Below are 20,793 nucleotides of genomic sequence, written 5' to 3'. Positions count from 1 at the left end.
AGTTCGAAAGGCACAATGACGTTGAAAGCGACTTATCTGTTCCCTTTTTTTTGAACCAATCGGCGAACAGCTGTATGTGCGACGCATTAACGTTTGCAGCGAGTATTTTCATTTCTCCAGTTAAGAAGTTACGTATACCTAGTGCGTGGCAAGGCGTGCAGAAGCGTTTTTTTTTTTTTTTTTGCGAAGCTGTTTGGCCTTTGCCTCACGAGTTTCTGACGTACGTACATACATAAAGCGACTATAAAGTGAGCTGCAGAAGGGAGCGTATCAGAACACTTGCGCATCAGAAGCCAGAGTAATAATGGCGCCCTCCTTTGTACCTCAGCCTTTTTCGCAATACGAGATGCTGTGAAGCCTCGCGAAATTTCGCCCACACAGAGTGAGTCAATCGCAGGCTTTTATCGCCCACCGTGAATCTAGACGATCAATTCTACGGGGTGGGCTTATATATACGTATATAGAACACATTATTGAGAAATCTCGTCGCTCCTGTGTTTACTTGTGTCTGGCGCTAGAGTTTCAGTCGTCAGGCTTCTCCATCAATATTATTTCAATTACGCACATGTATACGTACTCGCACATGCATACGCGCACGCACAAAAACACGGAATCAAGCACAGACATCGAGGCAAAAAATGATCGCGTCATAGTATGTGCTTGTGCAACGTTTCTCAATTATTACGCGCGTCTGCATGCGGCACAATTTTAACCACATATTACCCCATCATCGCTCTTCAAAATCTTTGCACAAGAAAAATTCAGAGAAACACGTTCCTACCCATACAACAATAAAGAAGCGCACAGTGTCATGCGAGAATGACAAGTATTACAAAAATGCAGCGCTGCAATGTTTTCTACACACTTGTCGTCATGGCTGTTGCGAAAATCAGCCTAGTTACCCACAAAGCAATAGAAGAAAGGCACAGTATAATGTTCCAGATGTTGCCCAGTCACTGCGTAATTCAGAGGAATGAGATAGTCGACGTATCTAACTGATCCACCCACGATGGCGCCAGCAGTGTCATAATCTGGCACAGCAAAAAGACTTTGCTTTCAGGTGTTATGCGAGGGATTATGCGTCAAGTGCCAGCTCGTAATGTGTCACGTGGTGCGTGACGCTAACAAACAAAAAGTGAGTGTTTCACACTTGCTGCAATGCCAACTGGTGGCGCTGACTGACGCTCCCACGTTTAGAGCCACATGCATACTCCATAAATTGCTAGAGTTGCTAGAGTATCGGATTATAAGTTGCTACAGCATCGGACGCGTTATTATAAGGTCGCAGGTTCGATCCCTTCACACAACAAGTTATCCCTTCATCCACTTTTTTCTCTTCACAATTACATTACAGTGACTTCTAAAAAAACGCCATAATTTCCGTGACATAATTGTCTATCTGTTCGCATTATTAATTCGTGCTAGCACGACATTTAACGCTCGACTTGAAAGAATTCACCCACGTTTACAAGTTCATGCTTGAATAATTTGAACCCTGACCTCCAACTACATATGCCGTTTAACTTATAACAAAGTGACTCTATCCTGCTCGTCCATGTATCTGTGGCTTGGAGTGCCATTTTTGAAGGCTTATTCACTTACAATTGGTATTGCCGACAGCCCTCTGTGTAAGCTCTGCTGTTACATCAAAACATTCGCGCGCCTTTTTTGCGACTGCACCTTTTTAGACTAAAAAAAAACTGCAGCCCTCTCAGCCTCTCTATAAGTCAGCTGTAAAACCACCCTTTGACAGTACACGAAATTCTAGGGCACTGTCCGATTTCCACGCAAGCTGATATGATGCCATTGCCTCGGTTTCTTAGGAAAACCGGCCTGAATGACACGTTTTCGCTGGTTATGTAGGTATGCTACTTTTGGAAAGTGCTACTGTGATGACCGTGTAGTATTATAAGACTTCCTGCTTCATTCTTTATCATTCAATTCCCTTTACCAAATACTCGGGTAGCCAATTGGAGGTTTTTTTTCGTTAACCTCGCTGCGTTTCCTTTACTTTTTCTCCTGTCTTTCTCTCATTATTTTTCAACAGAGCAAAGAAATTTTGTCTATATTGCCTAGTAATATTCATGATACTTTGTCTCACATTATAAAATATATGACAAAAATTATACTTTAAAACTCTAAACTAACTTTGTGTGGCTTTGTAAAGCCATTTTCAGCAGGCAGCGTAAGTCCAAGGTCTTATAAAGTGAGAATATTACAAAACACTTGTATTTAACTATGTGTCGATGATTACTACAGTAACCCACTAGTACATCCAGCAGCATTTTTAACACTTCCTTCTGGAAGAGCATAGAAAAAAATGTCTCAGAATAATCTTGAACGAACTTCACTTCCTTGCTCAGCATCTCATACTGACACATGTCAGAGTGATACATGCTGGAGACGCAATAATGCAAATCAACACACCATGCAAGCGCGCCACTGTGGTGGCTTCAATCTATGGCCTTTGCTAATAATCAACAATCGTTTTAGAATTCACCTACGGATTTTCTTTGTTTCAAAAGTGGGAGAACTACTGGGGTAAGTGTTTCGCAATTAAACTAATGTTCACAACAAATTCAATTTGTGGTTTATCATCAATCAGGTTCTGCGTTACCAAATCGTCTGTTTGGTCTGTAATGAAGGTCACGGCGCTTGACTGATCACCTGAATGACGCACGTTGCATGGCGGCCGTGACGATCGCATTTCAAAATAGGCAAAATGCTAAGGACCCGTCTGCTGTCTATGCATGGTAAAAAAAAACCCAGCGGTGTAAACAATTGGGAGCATTTCCTTACGCTGTCTCTTATTACCAGCGTAACTTTGGGCCGTTACATCCCATAAAAGAACCAACCAGTCATCTTTCACGCAATCGCATCTGCTTGGCGCTCATCTTTGCGATAAACATTGAAAGCACGTGCGCGCTCTTGTATGCCTCCAGTATTTGCAATTTGTTTAAATCCCCTCAATCGTTTATAAATTACACTCTAGATAGGTAAGTTCATTCTACAGAGGACTTGCGTTTCGTAAATAATTTATGAAATCTCTATTTTATTTTGTCTCTTAGCATATATGAGTAAAGAAGCCAAAAGGCTTTGCATTCGCTTCTTCCGCCCTGTCTCATAAGGCCTTTTAGGAGATACCGAAGTGTGGTATTATTATATAACTTCCAGAAACATTACTCGTCGTGGAGTATGCCTAGTTACATAGTGGATGATTTGTCATGTGAGTATCGCTCGTAAAAAAAATTCTGGCTGCCAAACTTCCACTTGGGCTCAAAAGTGAATAGTTAATAGCCAGAAGTTTTGTGAAGGTTTGGCGATGTAAACATCTCCTCCATCACTAACTCCACAAGCAGCACTCATACCAGCATGCTGCAAAGAGATCCTTTCCTCCCCGAGTGCGGCCATGCTTTGCCTCGTCGTCTACGAGTGCTGTTAAACGTTGGTTCCTATCGATGCACGCATGCATATATCGAAAACGATGCGTGGGCAGTCCGTCATGCATGTCATTGCGGTTATGGAGAGGCGCTTGAACACCTTATAATAAAGTGTGTCACTTTCCTTATGTTGCGTAAATCACTATTATATAAACAGTCCGAGCTTGAACTAAGATATACGACCCTCCGCGAATGCCTGTTTTCAAGTGGGCATGCTTTGGCTGCTACGTCCGCTCTTCTCGCAATTACGAGTTATTTGCTTAGTCAAGCTTATAAAATCATCTTATATGACGGGCTAAAAATAACAATAACGCTGATAAAAGTTGGTTTTACAATAATACAACAATGGTAAGTATGGCGATTGTTTCCCAATCGATGGGTAAAAGTAGTGTGAATGAAGTTCACGTATTGATGTAGCCGGAACGAGTAAAATACCTCGTCAATAACATCAGTTTTCGTGTCTTCGTGAGGCAAAACTCGGCTTATAAATAAGACTCGAATAGTTTCCTGTTTTCTGTTTTGAAAGCAATAACACCAATAGTAGGACGAAGTGCTCGCATCAATGTCGTGCCCAACACGGCAGAATTGACGAACGTGAAAGTGAACAGGCGCCAACAGATGTGATGATTATGTCCAAGACACAAGCACATGAAGACATCAGTTTGCCAAGGCAAGAAGTATTATCCATCAAAAACGACAGTACCGGAGGCAAAGAACTGCTTCACAAAGCGTACCACAGTAAAATCAAGTGTGCTATCCAGAAGTAACCTGTTTTAACTAAAACGCTTGTCGCCTCAAAACGTTCATACGATGTATGTACGAGAGAGAGTGGAAGTGACCCTCCTTTTTGAAATAAGAGGCACAAGTGTGCCTGGTATATAGAGAACTATAAATATAAAAGGGAGAAAAGGCAATGAATAAGTATAGAAATGAAGCCAATGTCGCCAACAAAAGGTAAAAAATTTGCTTCTAGAGTGTTGTGTGACGACAGTGCTTGCTTCGGCTATAGAAGTGCATCCTCAGTTCTAGTCCACCTTCACTTCGTATATCAAGTGATACCTGCTGCTAGCGGCACCTTCATCCGACGGTATACCAGTAACACATTAATTGCTAACTCTAAGAGGAAGTTTACTCTCGGTACACAATATATTAAGTAGTGAGGCGCAAAACATACATAAGGCATTGTCAGCTACTGACCAGCAAGGTCAGAAGAGAAGCTTCCTCGCAAATTTCCTGTAGAGGTTTTCCACACAAGCTTTGCTACCGTGAGGTATAAAGGAACAAGAAGCAAAAAAAAAAAGCAGTGCCAATATCGTTAAACAAAAATATCACTACACCAGCGGTTGCCCTGCTCACTATTTCTTCCGTTGTATTAGTAACTATTCGATAAATATTTAAAAGCAAGAGGCCTTACAGATGGTAACAGCTTTTAGGACTTTTGTGAATTTAAAATACGTGGATAAGGCTCAAGACCTGCCAGTAAAAGTAAGAAAGAAAGAAAAAGTTTTGCTGCGCAAACTGCCACTGTCTTTGACTTGTAATGGGCAATGAATTTCTGCATGTTATGCACTGCACAGTTTCCAAAAAGTGCTAGCAGAATACTAAATAGGAACTGTAGTATCGTTATTACAATTTCATATTCTTTTCATTACGTGCTTAAGGATAGTAGAAGGAGGTGAAGTGAAGGTATGTTATCGGGTGACATAAAAGGGAGTTCTCAAATAGTGTTTGCTAACTCCAGGTTCCATGATTGCAACGCTTTCTATTAATGCTTTGCTACAAGTTGAACTGACAATTGTCTGGAATGTTGATATTGTGAATTATGTTGTGGTTGCAAGTATAAACAAGTATTCTTGCTGCCACTAAGGCAACTTCGCTCTGTTTATCAGTAAGCATTACTTCTTCGTTATTATGACGCTAAATTTATCACCTTAGCGCTAGGCTACCGGCTGCTGTGGTCCACGCCTAGCATCCTGCAGTTTAATAACAGCCTTTGAACTGGCAATGCTATCAGGACTGCTAAATCAGTACCTGTCTCTCCTGGAATTTGCAGTCGTAGATCTTTATCCGTATAAAGCAATTACTTTTATGGCTTCTTGCTGCGGCGTGTTGCTACGATCGCCTTGTTCTCTTTACAACTTCAAGTGCAGCAAAAAGTGAGGATCAAGAAACGGCTTTGTGTAAGTGAGATTCTGCTTTGATAGCACATATAAACCGAACTGGCGTTGCATGAAAAACTTGGTGTCAATCAGGATTCTAAAAACTGCAATGGCTCAAAACACTAGTAACGATTCTTCGCCGAGGTCACTCACGTGTATACTCTGTCGATACGTTACGTGTGGAAGCGCCACGAGACAGTGTGAGTACGCGTCGCATTTGCATGTGTGCTTGTAGTGCCAGTTTTGTTCGTATTAAGCAAAAGGTCACTCTACGAAACTACGCTCCTCTATGTGAAATTAGATCATATACGCTGAAGGCAGTAGGAGAACTATCGCGAGTGCTCTTTTCTACTGTAATTTGCGCACGAGAAAAATCTTGGAAGGCCTCTGCCAAGCGATATCAGCCTGCTTTGATATTATTGCCACCACCATCTTCCGCACATGCCAGCCGGAAACGAGCGAAATAACAATTGACTTTGTCGAGCGCATTGAATGCATGTGACGGCTGCTGCCATTTTGGTATTTGCGCACATGCCGTTGACGTTTGTGTTTGTGTGTGGTCCCAGTGTAAAGCGACTAACCAAAGCCAAACCACAAAGTGCGATTAAAAATGTACCTAAAAGTTCTCTTACGTACTACAATGTGGAAAACACGGTCTCTACATATGCACGGTATTCTCTTCCCTTAGGCTATTCTTATTTTTCTATTAAGCGCTGTCTTCTTTCCTCGTTCTCTCTCCTCCAGAGAAAGTAGACGTGCGTGGTGTGTCTTTACGTGGCTGTTGTCAGACTGATCTCTCCCTCTTTCTTCAACGTTCTTATGTATGCATATCTAACAATAATAATAGGCTGTTTTTTTTTTTTGTTGTTGTGAATGACACACGCTTCACTTCACTTTTTCTCGAGACAGGTGATAACGGGCTAATTATATTTCATTCGATCTATATAACCTGCTGCTCACCATTATTCATTGCGTAATGTATTGTCATGGTGCCGAAGGTTCGAGGTTGCTGAACTTTTGGTATTAGTCTGAGCATTTGTGATTTCCATGGCGTCTTTGTTGGGCACCCAGGTCTCATAGGGAAAAGATTCTTGGCGTTTTATTCTTATCGTCACGATCTCAAGCTCCTATGACATGAAGTATAGCTATCATTATCGCTATCTTTTTGTACTTGTGAATATGAGCGCCATGGTATGGGTGGTGAACTGTGTGTTATTGCGACACGGCACTTAGCCGAGGAAGGGGGGAAGGCCACCAAGCAGATCTGCCTGAGCCATGGCAACATTATGCTGTTCAAAGTGGCATTTTCAGTAAATATGGAGGATGCTCGTAGCTCAGAGAACATATGTCGTCCCGGTCATCGTGTGATTATCTTCCTTGTAATCATGTGAAGATAGGTACAGATCACGCTAAGCACGGATGGTTAACAAAAATAACTGCACGTTTCTGCTCATAAGATGTGGTAGGTCTAATATCGAAATAAGGCCGGCAGACCACGTGAAGTAACACACCCATGAAGCGCAATTCTGAGTACATTTACCACTTCTTGGCCCGATGATTTTGCCGGGAGGCCACTTGCATGCAAATATGAACTAGAATCTTCGTTCAAACTACAAGAATCTCTATGGTTACCAGAGAACCCTTGCAGTAGGCCACTGCAGGTCGCGGCGCTGCCCTGCATGCGCCCGTTCAAGCGAGGACCGCATCACACGCCTGTCGACATTTTCCTCAAGCAGTGGACAGACGCCTTATAGTGGAGGAAAGGCGGTATGCGGGAGCCCAAGCGAGAGCGGGAGAAATGAGGACCATTCAGCCACACTGAGCGTGTTTACCTTCTCTCTCTCTTCCCTGTCTTTTCAATGGACAATCGTGGGGTGTGACGTACAACAGTTATCTAAAAACTCTTGAGCGACTTCAAAAGCGTACACTGAAAATCATAAGCCAAGGTGAATCAGTAAGTAATATTTTCCAATCACAACGCATTCTCTCAGTTCCGATGTTGCGTGACTACAAAATTGCTGTTTCAGTAAATAACATAATTAATAGAAATTCACCTTTGCCTGCTGATCTTTTTTCAATTCCTAAACGCAATACGCGACATGCTTCGAATGGTAATTTTAATCTGCCCAAATGTTTTAATGTTTAAGGAGAAAGACTGATACAGTTTAGTGGAACAAAAATATGGAACACGGTCCCCCTAGAGATTAAAACGGCACGTAATTTCAGCATGGCATGTAAATCATTTTTTCTGTGGAGTCAAGACATGTAAGCATGTGTGTGTGATTCGATTTTCATTGTATTTTTTTAATAAGTGCCTATGTATAGAAACTAGCTGCAAGCTAATAAGTATGCATATCTGCAAGAAAAAATGTATTACTGTGTTATCTGTATCACATGATTGTTTTTTTTATGTTGTTACCTCAGAGCTGACCTGTACACTTTTTTATGTTGCACATTGTATTGGACCGTCCACTAGCCACTTTAGGCTATCGGTCCAAATAATCCCTGTAATTGCATATATCTATTTATGAAAATAAAGCTTCATTGATTGATTGATTGATTGATTGATTGATTGAATGGACATGCGATGATGCTAGTCACGTTGCCTTTGCCGTAGATTAAAATGCTTTGTCTCTTGTTAATGCCAGAGGCATTATTTGCATATATTGAATTTCCGGTGCTTGGAACCGTCAAGAGCAAGCAGTTATAGAAGACTTAGTTAAAAACTCTGGCCAAACGCCTATACTACAATTCTAGTACTCGGAGACGCTATGCAAATCAGAAAATTTATTTTTTATTATTTTTTTTTGTCGAAATCGCACCCATGAACTCCGCACATGTATAAGTTGGTTCCAGACTCGTTACTTTAGTTGATGTACTAACGCGCTGTGTACGTCTACTCGCAATGTGCAGCAACTACTCTCTGTGTAGCTGATTGTTGTGGCACGTTAATATGTCGCCCATGTTATGTGGACTGCCATTCGTGTTTAATTGGAGCAGTTATTTGTAACTGTCAGTAGCCGAGCGTGTACTACCTGTGTCTTTTCAGAGTACCGTTATCTTCACGCTGTTACAAATTGGCCATTAACATGACAGTCATACTGCTTTACTTTTCTTTTCTTGTGTGTACGCAGCCCACCTAGTATCTCACAGTATCAATATTTTTCTTTGACACTTTCTGAATTGGAGATATTTCGTTTTATTCTTTCTCCTTGTTATCGTTGTACGATTATACGTATTTGTACTTCTCGATGCGCACTACCTTGCTTCCACAATTTTCTGTGGTAGCAAGCTTTTTGGGCTACCACTATTTTCGTCTCATAGATTACAACAGAAATGGCATGCCGGAGGTGGATGTGCAGGTAATGGTGGTGGTTTTGTGTGTAGCTATGACACAGTAAAAACCTAGAACATGAATCGCAATTGTGAAGCTCCCGAAGCTGAAACATTCGCAGGCTAGTGTCTATAAATTAACGTCACTAGTACAAGGGAAATATTTTCTTGTTTACGACCGATTATCCTTCGCTTCTGCTTTTTATATTATTAAAATTCTTTACAATCTTTCACGAATGTTATGCATATTCGTTCTAGAAATAAAATATTTATGTAAATAAATGTAATTTTCCACTGTGAAACTTCACCAGCACGGGCTTTGTCTGCCTTGTCAGTGCAGACAAAACGCGCTTTCCAGTGAAGTGTGCGAAAGATAAAAAAGAACGAAACCACTGACCATGTATGTCCACAAATGCCAGTTAGTTCGCAGCACTGTTTGGTGAAAATGTTATTTAATGCTTTTTAGTGTAAAAATCTAAACTGTTAACACCCTCCATTCTCTCTCCCCCCCTCCTTGGAGTGATGCCCTGTGAAAGCATGTTTGATGGTGGTGAAGTTCGTACTTTTCTTGGCAAGGATATATAGAATAACAGCAAAGCCTGACTAAACTCAAGCGTTATTGAGCAACTTGGTGGCAAAAAAACTGTAAGCTTTTCATGTGACCAAATAATACGTTTCCTTCCTACTCAGCACGGTGAGAACATTGACAAGGCACAGAACACACGTGACCTCTGTCGTGATATGATGGGAAGAAAAGGTATTCACAATCTTGATCAGTATTCATACGCGAGAGGACCGCGGGTGTCGAGCAATACTGAAAAACCTCAAAATAGACGTACTTTCTCTGTAGTGAAAAACCCTTACTTACGAAATTCCACTACACTACGACCACATTTAGGAGACTCATTCTTTTCTGGGGCATGGTGTTTGCGTCATTATCGGCATCATTCTTGCACAAAAGAGGCTAGTAAGAAGCACTGTGTAAAGTGTTTTCCGCACATTGTGTTATTTTGTTGATCTACCCACAGCAGCTTGTATCATCATGGTCGAATAAGGTCTTCCAGCATCAATTCCGCACACAGATGGATTTGATCGGGCACTGTATGAACATGCACGGATCCCAAGCAGTATCGCACCATGCAAATATCAGTATTTTTCATGCATGGACTGTGTTGTGCAACGAATTCTGTCTACACCAAGCAATACATTCAAAAGTGGAGGTCCAAACAACACATGATTTGAAATGGCAGCAACATTCACTGGACATAATTGAGCGTAGAATATCGTGGCCAGAAAAACTCACCATCCGAGTTTGTCGATGACGTCGAATCATTTCGTCTCCCAAGCAACCTTTTAATATAAGTGAATGTATGACAAGGCATGCGAACCACCAATTTTTAACTACAACAAATCGCGCAGCTAAGAAAGTGGCAGCCTTCTGGCATCCTCAAAAATGTTGTTGAACAACATGATGAACAACATGTCGTGGTGACGGTTTCGTTGCTTGTTTTTAGATAAAGTCATCTTACTTGTGGTGCAGTTTTACACGCACACGCCAGCTCATTTACTGCTCATTTCTCTCTTTTCTTTCCTTCTCTCTCATCTTTTGCCCCCTTTCCCACTCTTCCAGTGTAGGTTAAGCAACATGACACTTTCCTGGTTCACTTCCCTGCCTCCTGCCATTACATTCTTTTCCTTTCTTTCTTCATTCCTTACTTCCAAAATTACACAAGATTGTGCGAACGTCCTTGTCATTTGTTGTTTGCTTCAAGTAAATTAACGTTAGGATATAATGTATACACTTGAGCTCGGTAAATATTTTTGACGCGAGCATATCTCTCCATACATGGTCACGAAACAATTTTTGCTACTCTTGTGTACAAAGGACAGTAAGGGCATTGTGGTCTCTTGGGTGTATTGCGACGAACGCCAGTCATCATTTATCTGTACGCTGTCATCTAACAGTGTTAAGCCATAAACGAAGAGAGGGTGCAAGAGCTTCAAGTTATAGGTGCTTACCATTACGTGCGAATCCTAAAGGAAAATGAAGAGTACCAAGAAAAGAATCCATTTTGTAGCGATATACTGATTACTCGTCTCCGGGGGAGAAACACGGAAAGTTCAGGTGTCAACCCCAAACGCGAGACAAATACAGTGATTCCTACATTTAGTATTTCCTTTTCCACTGAGAACAATACGCATACTGCTCCCGCTATCCATCACTTCCTCCTCACCGGAAGGCCGAACAAAAGGAGAAAGTCGCGTTAGATTCGCGCCCGCGAGGCTCTTCTTCTCGGATTGAACTCAATATTGCCTAGACTTATTTCGTTGTTCGGGTCCAAAAAGAATACAACGCTCGAGTTCTTTGCACACCCCACAGAAAGTCCTCGCACTCAGCTTTCCGAAGGGCCCCCTTGTTAAAAGAGTAACCACAATAACCATGACCGTGAAACGCAACTATGCTGGTTGTACTGGGTCCCCAATCATACTTCACATGGCATGGTCGATTCCGTGGCATTACTAATTACACCCACTGTGAACTGCCAGCGCAGAGTGTTCCAGAGGAACGCAGTCGGGAGAAAGCATGCTGGAGACGCAAAGCCACCTAGCAGCCGTACTAGCAGACCTACGGCTTGCAAGTGTGAGAGAGCTGTGAAAGGTCATGCGGCAAAGCGTACGCAGGTATGGATGGTGTCAACGGTGTACGACAATAGTGACAACACGCCGGCCTCTGCTGGTGCTGCAGCCGAAGTGGAGCGTGCCCACGTCGCTTGCCCCCGGCTTCAGCTGCAGAGCACCAGCGGTGGCAGGCGCGCGGGGTGGCAAGCGTGCAGGGTGTCGGGCCGTATGCCTCGGGGCGCGGCAGCAGTGTAACACGCACACACACCCCACACACACACAGTCCGCGTGCAGAGATGTGTGCCTGGGCGAGGCCAGCACAAGGGGCGCCATGCTCGGAACGGAAGATGGCGGCGTCGTGTTTATCGATCATGTGGGGCCGCGTGCGTCACGAGAGAGAGAGGGATCCCGGGTCGGCCGCAGGGGAGGGCGGCCGGGCTCGACCGCCACGCGTCCCCGGCGGCCGCGTGCACAGACTGGCGGAGCCAACTCACTTCATTTGCTTGACGATGGTGCTCTTGCCGGACTCCCCCGCACCTGGAAAAAGGGGTCCGACGTGAGCGTGCGCCGACATGGGGCGTATTGGTGGCGCGACGCCATGACTGCCCCATTGCCACAATGGACGCCATGACGTGCGTTAAGCCTAATCATGCTTGTACCCGGTGTCGGCAAACCCCTGGGGCAAGCCGCGGCCCTTCGAAACGCACCAGAACAGAGCCATAGGGCACGCTCCGGGCCGGATCGGGGAGCCGCCGCGCGTGCACTCGGGGGAGAGCTGTGCCGCCGGGCAGCGCGGCAAGGCGGAGAAGCCACTCACCGAGGAGCAGAAGCTTGATATCTTTGGCGGCCTGGATGCCGTCCTCCTTGAGGTTTTTCTCAATCTGCTTGCTGCGGGCGAGCGCCGCCCGCTCCTCGGCACTCATAGCGCAGCCCATGGCTCAAGCTGCGGTCAGGGCTCCTGGGCGCGATCCCGCGGTGGGCGGCGCTGGGCAACACACGCCGCTGGACTCGCCGGAGAGCACAGGCGACGACAGCACCCTGAAGCCGGGCAGGCGGCTTTCCGCAGCTCTATGATAATGAGCGCTCGCACGGGCACAGCCGCCGCCAATCGACGCTCCGGACCCAGTTTACGGTCGCCTAGGCGACGCTCGAGCCCCAGCGTGACGTCAGCCTCAGCGCCATCTTGCGCCGGCGCTGCGCGACGCCCGCTCGTGGCGCCGCTCTTTGGAGCGGCTGCTTGGCGCCCGAGGCAGCGAGACCCGCGCTTTACGGAAGCGCGCTTAAGCACGCTGCCTGTTCTCAGCGCCCCTGTCCCCACCAACAACGGCCCTATCGAAAACGTGCGTGGTGCCCGGAGTCTTACAAAATGTCTCATCAACCCCCATCAAGCGCGCTGACATGTTCTTCCGACTCTTTTAAAGATGAGAGTGATAATACATTGTTGCCAGTGCCTCAGCTTCACAGATCCGTGGACAGTGCATTTCGCAAAAATAAAAATAAATAAAAAATAATCTCTACCAATACGAACAACTAGCACAGCGTTCTCTCATGAAACATTGGGAGCTGATTTATTGGGTAACGGTTATTCCCATTATAATTTGTGCCACAAATTTTTAGCATCGCCGTATTATGATAGAAGCTGCCTATTTAGTATTCTGTGAGAATATACCACATTTAACTTTAAAAAACAGAATAATCTAGTGAGATCTAAACTTATCTATATATTACCGACGCAGAATAAATTTTTTGTTACCCTCACCTGCCAAAGCTGCCTGTGTGGATACAACAGAAAACAAATTGTATACACGCTGTATAAATTTATTAACACTACTGATTAGCATTGTTATAATTAGAAAAAATTGAAATTTACCGCTTTTATTATGATTAGATAACATTTTTTTTAAATTTCGGATTATACAGTTCCTCATCTTAACGAGTAATATTATGATTCTTTTTTTAATTTATTTCTGACTGTCTTTGGTATGATTAGCACATTTTTACGATTATTTGTGTTTTAACACATTTCTTCTCATTCTTTTGTTATGAAATAAGACCTTGTTTCGCTGCTATCACCTTACCTTTACATTACAAAAGTAAGCACTGTTACAGTTACATTTTCTGTGTCATTGTACGTTTAGAATAAATTCACTTTCACGCGATTTCATTCAGTGTGAGACGGGGAATTATGCAAGCTCTTTGAATAATTAAAAAAGTCGCTTTTTTTCGAATCACACGTGTGGTATCTAATGCAAACTTCATCTTTTTTTCAATATGGTCATATGTGCGTTTGATTTCATCTATTAAGAAGCAACTTCGTTTAACATGTTGCCGTACTTTGTCCTCGACTCGTTATAGAAAGGTTAGGTTTTTCGGGGGTTAATAAACCTACCTCCACTTCTTACTGTTTTGCCTGGCAAGTTGGCTTTGCGTATAGCACTATTTCTTCACAGAAAAAAAACATTCGCAGGGCAGTAGTGCCCACATACGTCGTAAAACGTACCTCGAGAAGTTTATCGATGATACACCTCAAATGATTTAGAAACAAGTTTAGGAGTGTGAATGGTAGGTAGATTAAAAAAACAGAATAGAGAAACTATTGCCCAGCAAGCAAAGTGACAGAGCTTCAGCTGCTTTTCTCGTAGGCAAACCATGTCCGTCGATTTTTTGAGCACGTTGAGGGTCTGAGCGAGAACCGACAAGAAGATATCTTGAAACAGCTAAAGCTTACGAAAAGTTCAAGTAAGACAGGGAGGCTTCGCAAGTGTGGAAAAGACACTTCAGCGCATTGAAGGTGATGGGGATCTGGTAAGTTTTATTCACAATTACGCGGAAAGGTTCATAAGCAATTATAAAGATAAAGTACGAGGTTACTGTTCGAAAATTTGTCATTCCTGTTTCAATTCAACCGAGGGCAATAAAAGTGGTGTTCACATTATGAGAACACCATGTACTTTCTTGCTTCCTAACAAGCTTCATTAGAAGCCTCCGGCCGTCGCTAGCTAGCACCCGTCCTCCCATGCAGAAAACGGAAGAATGTCACAGTGTCATCGCGGATAGAAATCTCTTTGATCTCTTACGATGCAGCTGTTCTGAAACAGGAAATCAGACGATCTTGCGAATAAATTGTAACTGTGGCATGGGTAGTTTGTTAACTTTTTTGTGCCAGTGGTTCAAATATGGCCGGATACACTAATGAGAAGGACATAAGCCACTGTGTCTTTTACTAAAGAAACAAAAAAATTGAGCGAATCCGAGACAGCCGTAACAGGTGCACATCAACACGCAGTTTACATGTCTGAACTACTGTTTTTGTTTTAGGGGTGAAGCACCTTAAGGCGTAGGCTTGCCCGCCGTCGTAGCCACCCCTAGTACTCGGACGTAGGTGACAGACAGACAGACAGACAGACAGACAGACAGACAGACAGACAGACAGACAGAAAGACAGGCAAGCAGGCAGGCAGGCAGGCAGGCAGGCAGGCAGGCAGGCAGGCAGGCAGATAGATAGATGGATAGATAGATAGATAGATAGATAGATAGATAGATAGATAGATAGATAGATAGATAGATAGATAGATAGATAGATAGATAGATAGATAGATAGATAGATAGATAGATAAATAGATAGATAGATAGATAGATAGATAGATAGATAGATAGATAGATAGATAGATAGATAAATAGATAGATAGATAGATAGATAGATAGATAGATAGATAGATAGATAGATAGATAGATAGATAGATAGATAGATAGATAGATAGATAGATAGATAGATAGATAGATAGATAGACAGATAGATAGATAGATAGATAGATAGATAGATAGATAGATAGACAGATAGATAGATAGATAGATAGATAGATAGATAGATAGATAGATAGACAGATAGATAGATAGACAGATAGATAGATAGATAGATAGATAGATAGATAGATAGATAGATAGATAGATAGATAGATAGATAGATAGATAGATAGATAGATAGATAGATAGATAGATAGATAGATAGATAGATAGATAGATAGATAGATAGATAGATAGATAGATAGATAGATAGATAGATAGATAGATAGATAGATAGATAGATAGATAGATAGGCAGGCAGGCAGGCAGGCAGGCAAGCAGGCAGGCAGGCAGGCAGGCAGGCAGGCAGGCAGGCAGATGGGTGGATGAACGAATGGACGGACGGCCGTGTTGATGATGTACTGGGCAAGATTCACAGAAGATTCACGGTTTTCGCCGACTAACGCACAATCGCTCCGTGGATGTGCTGTGATTTTTTTAAGAAAGCGTAGCTGTACAGTGTTGAAACACAATAAGTACTCTGAAATCTCACACTGTAGAATCGCCCCATTTCTCAGAATGAAAAAAAAACGAAAAGAAAAAAAACAATCTACAATACGATAAAGACCTAGGCAACGAAAAATGAAAGCGTGAAGAGAAATCGGGGGCCAAGTAATGCAACAAAAAAGGAATCTTCATGAAGCCCCGTAAAATTACGAAGAAAAAATGTTTACAAAATGGTTTCAGAGCAAGAAAATTTTAAAATATCGTAGTCGGCAGTAGCAGCTGAGCTCTCTGGCTGCCCTAATGAATTTAGAAAGTGTAAGTCCTGGATTTACTGCCCATTTCTGTTGTCTGTGGCAAGGCGAGAATCGCCGTTTTTTATGCTACCTAGTTCAGTCATGACGTTAAAAGTTCAACACCATACTTGGCGCATTCCGCCTATACACACCATACACACTAAAAAATGCCGACAACTTAACACTGTGACAGTGACGTGCATACATTGCGAGCAGCGCTGCAGCACAAACCTTCACTTTCTTATGGTTGTGTTTTGCATACAATAAGTGCCAGTGACCAAACCGGCTTTGCAATACACGGATTATCGTGAAGCGCTGGTTAGAGATCTGAACACGCTGCTATTTGCACACCACGGAAGTAAGAGCGACCTGATCAGAGTGGCCAAAGACACTGAAAAACCTCAGTATTGACTTGCTACTAAACAAGTGGCAGCCCAAAGACACTGAGCAGTTACCGTAGTCTGCCAAAGTTCCTCCTACCCCCGCGGAGAACTTGCGGCTCTGCATTTCAAAATAAAAGCCTTTGTAACCATACGTCCTCTCATCAATACTATCATCCACTCATCACTAGTGATACTACCACTTTGACTAGTGTGACAGCTTCCAAGTCAAGCAATAGGTTATAACTACGTATATTTTTTTCTAGATCTGCCTTACACACTTGTGTTACCAGAATACGACGTAAGAATAATTTAACAGTGTTGTTGTATTTCATGCTCTACACATAGCTTCCTCAATGCGGTCGTTGAACGCTCTCTGAACCATCATCACCACGTCGTTCATCATTCACGTCATCATTTACATCCTTCACAAAAGGAAAATTATCATCAGTGAACAAACGTCGCTTCAGTCAGTTTACTTCGTACATATTTGCGCGCAATATGCCAAGCAGTTTATTCGAAAGAGCAATTCTCTACTCCTTTTTGTGCACAGGTGCCGCTTGGTCGCTTTTGTTTCCTTTCACAACCCCGAATAAACGGGTGAAACAAAATTATCGTATATTGGGGAATCAGTTGTAGCATACGCTCATGCATATTAACATGTGTATGCTCATTACATGAAGCAGACACCAAGAAATGTGACTCTACAAAGGCCTGCTTTCTGTTTGAAGCTTGACATGTGGAAGTGTAGAGTTTGCCTAACTTCAAAGAACTACTGACCCCGAATATTTATAGCAGATATACCATTATTCTTTCTGACTTGTCTGCATTGCCTAAAGATTAGGCCATCGATACAAAACGACAGTACGGTAGAGGCCTTCTGTACAAACAGCAACTGCGAACAATGGAAGGGTTTGCTCAGTACAAACGAAAATGAAACTACAGACGTGATGCTCGACCTGGCCTGAAAGGGTTTAGCGAGCACTGTAGTATAAATTCATATTAGATTCAGCGGGCCCAGTTGCCCACTGCTAATGACAGAGTGAAACAATATACCCTCTGACATCCTCCAAATGGAAACCACCTCCAATTATTTGGGCAATGAATAACATAAAACGATTGCATTAGGGTCTCGATGCACGAAAAGTTTTAAAGGCGGCTTGCGCTGTTGAACTTGAAAAAAAAAAGAAATCAAGATCAATTTGTTGGTGTCGAACTGAGTGCCCAATGTTACCAAGATGTTTGGCAGAAAAGTGCACTCTACGTGCAACCTGATTTCTCTCAACTAAACCGTCTAAACCCTACAACTGTACAATGCGTAAAGCGGGCTTCCTGAATAGCAGGCGTCCTTCTCAGAAAAGATACATTAGCAGGTGATAACTTCTACGTGTGCACTAGCGTCTCTGAAAACCAACGACGACAAGGTCACAGCATTTTATGCCGTAGGCTTCTAATTCATAATTATTCTCATCGCAGACTTGTTAAATCATTAATTACTTTTTTGTAAGAAAGGCGCGAGAAATCCCTTCTTGAAGACAAGCTAGTGCTACATACCATAGGCCGACCGCCTTCGTTAACACTAGTTCGTCAGCCTAAAGTGCGGTGACAGGTCACAAGGCACCAGAAATCTTTCGAGTCATGTCGTGTCAGTTCATGTCACTGAGACACACTCGGTTACATGCACGCGAGCGTCTCTCAGATGCCAGACGCTATAGTTCACCAAGTTTTGGTGGAAATGTCAGCTCTAAAAATCGACGTTACCCTCATGTTATGTTTACCTTAAGTTCCTGTGCACTCTACGTGCCCAAAAATGGCAACAGGTTAAAACACATTTACCTGATTTATTGGTGAGTTTTGGCCTACTTTATCTATCAATGAAGCATAGATTGTTCCCTCATTATGGAAGTGCTAAGTAGGGCTAACTTAAGGGACAAGAGACAAGAGACGAGTTAGATTTATTCATCATCATTATGTTTATGAAAAGCACTAAAAACGCAATAGGGGTAAGGAAAACGCAAGACAATGATAAGGTTGCTTTGTGAATACGACATCAGTGTTCATTAAAAAGAGAGAGACTCAAGCTAGTGCACTGAGGGGAAGAGTAAATAAACTGTAGAGTTCCAGGACATTAACCAAATGACAGAAACAGGTCAGTGCTAGTTGCGCTTTATCTGCCAGCAATGAAACACCACCTTAACAGAAAGCTCTTGGATAATACCTATAACTGGTTTGTTATTGTTGAATAACTAATAATTTATTTAGCCGATTCCTCGCCGAAAATACTTTAGGATGGTGACGCATGCCTTAGCCGGGAAATACAGATTGTTAGGTGGGCGTTAAAAAATCTGTGCTTCTTTAACGCACACCTAAAGCAAAGCACATGGATGCATCGGGGGAGACCACAACTGATGTCCATTGGACGATTTCAGTGGCCTTTACGAGAAATTCCAAGTAGGTTCATCATCGAAGCCACAACGACCCCATCAAATTTGTCCTGCTTTATTTCCCAGTAGACACAATTGTCCTCGTTCAGACTGATAATTGTGGTTGTCTAAAGGCGTATTCAGCTGGTCCTAGACGCAACAGTCAAAACATCACGATCTGCATTTTTATCAAAACATTGCCATCACGCGACAATTCACTGAGCCAATTTACACTGAAACAAATGAATTTACATCGCTGGGAGGACCGTTTCGCTAAATAAGACGCAAAATATATTGTTCTCCTCTCGCACACATTCCTGAGACTTTGCAGCGTTGACAAAAAAAAAACTACGGACATATGTGCACATGGCATGTGCTGACTCTCAAATTAATTTTTCTTCTGAAAAACGCGAAAAAAGTAAACGAAAGGAGATCATTTAGTCACGTTACATATGCTCTAAACGAAAAGAACTTTCCTGGCTGTTGTACTTTAACAAAGCATGTGCACAACAAATCCTGAGTCGAATTGCCGCGCGCGCTGAATAAATACTCGTATTCCTTATACCAAAGATTAGTCGATGGTTGCCTAACTTATCTTTCGTTGCTTCTTTTAATGTGGAAGGCCTCGTTAATTTATCGGGCAAGCTGCTTGAACCAAGGAGCGTTAAGCAAAAAAATAAAAACTTGCGTGGAAAACGACTGGAAAGTGTAAGCCCTTTTTTGCTTTTTTTTCATTCGAATGCATTGACTGACTAGAAAGATTTCTGCACTTAGCATGAATTTCCATTGCCTCCGGGGTCGGAGCCAAACCAAGCTTTCAACACCTCCCTTACATCCGGTATCGGCTTATCTTTGTCCGTGGGACGATGACATCTGATAACACCATCATTTGACATCACACTGTGAAGCCACAGCGACGTCACAATGACTTCACAATGACATCAAAAATTTTGACCATGTGTCATGCTACGCTCATATCAAGAGGCGACGTCGCTATATCATTAATGATTTTGGCAACACATGACTTCACGCCGACCATCATTTTGCGTGTATAATGAAGCGTCTGAGGCTTTCGCCCTAATAACTGAAACCGACCACCATAGCAAAGTTTAAAATTTCGTATATGCGTAGGGCTTGCAGCATATGAATTAAGACCATTTCAATTGGGATGTCTCCGGGAATGTAGGCCTCGGTTATCTCGCGCAGATCTTGTACATTTCTCTTTGATCAATCACGAGTGAAATGTTGAAATTGCCCGACGTCCCCGTCCTTCTATATATGTATACCTCACGATGGCCAAAAAAATTTGAAAATACTCTACAAGTAGAATAATTACCTTGCAGTTGGCAACCCTGGAGCTCAGTGGTATACCGGTGCTCGGCCTCGGCCATCCCTGCCATGGCGGGTGCATATCGATGGAACCAAAATGATGGAGAGCCAGGAACTGCGCGATATGACAATGCATGTTAAAGAAATCTAGTCTATATTATCCAGAAAGCACCACTGCAGTGTCTCTCATTGCCCGACTTGTGTATACGTCTCAGCGTAAAACATTAATGCATGTAAAGCTAACAGTAATGCTGAATATGAGTATATAGGACTTAAAGTCGGCAACAAAAATATAGGTGACTCATGCACATTCAAAAAATATATCTTGTGTTTTGGAGTCACTCGAACTCAAGCTCCTCAAAATTTTCCTGACTCAGATTCACACTCACGAAAATTGTCTTCAATAGGACCCACTTGGACTCAATCTCGCCAAAATATTACTCACCTGGACTCACTCAAGCTCAAGACTCACGGCTCAATCCAAGTCTGGGGCAGCCGAAATAAGTCGACTCATCAGTGAGTTCACC

General features: G+C 42.8%; 1 protein-coding gene across 2 annotated transcripts in view; it reads right to left on the bottom strand.

Moving 5' to 3' along the window:
* Positions 1-12,663, bottom strand: part of Galphao (G protein alpha o subunit) — a 133,992-nt gene extending 121,329 nt beyond the window's left edge. For both annotated transcript variants that reach the window (XM_037428504.2, XM_037428502.2), the window contains exons 1-2: positions 12,369-12,663; positions 12,046-12,088 (exon numbers count right to left, since the gene is read on the bottom strand). In XM_037428504.2, coding sequence (XP_037284401.1) covers positions 12,046-12,088; positions 12,369-12,486 — 161 coding nt within the window. In that variant the 5' untranslated portion in view covers positions 12,487-12,663. The remainder of the gene's footprint in view (positions 1-12,045; positions 12,089-12,368) is intronic.
* Between the last annotated feature and the right edge of the window lie 8,130 nt (positions 12,664-20,793).

This window comes from Rhipicephalus microplus, chromosome X, assembly GCF_043290135.1.
Source record: "Rhipicephalus microplus isolate Deutch F79 chromosome X, USDA_Rmic, whole genome shotgun sequence".
NCBI lineage: Eukaryota > Metazoa > Arthropoda > Arachnida > Ixodida > Ixodidae > Rhipicephalus > Rhipicephalus microplus.
Note: the sequence above shows the minus strand (reverse complement) of the source record. Positions and strands in the feature narration are given on the sequence as shown.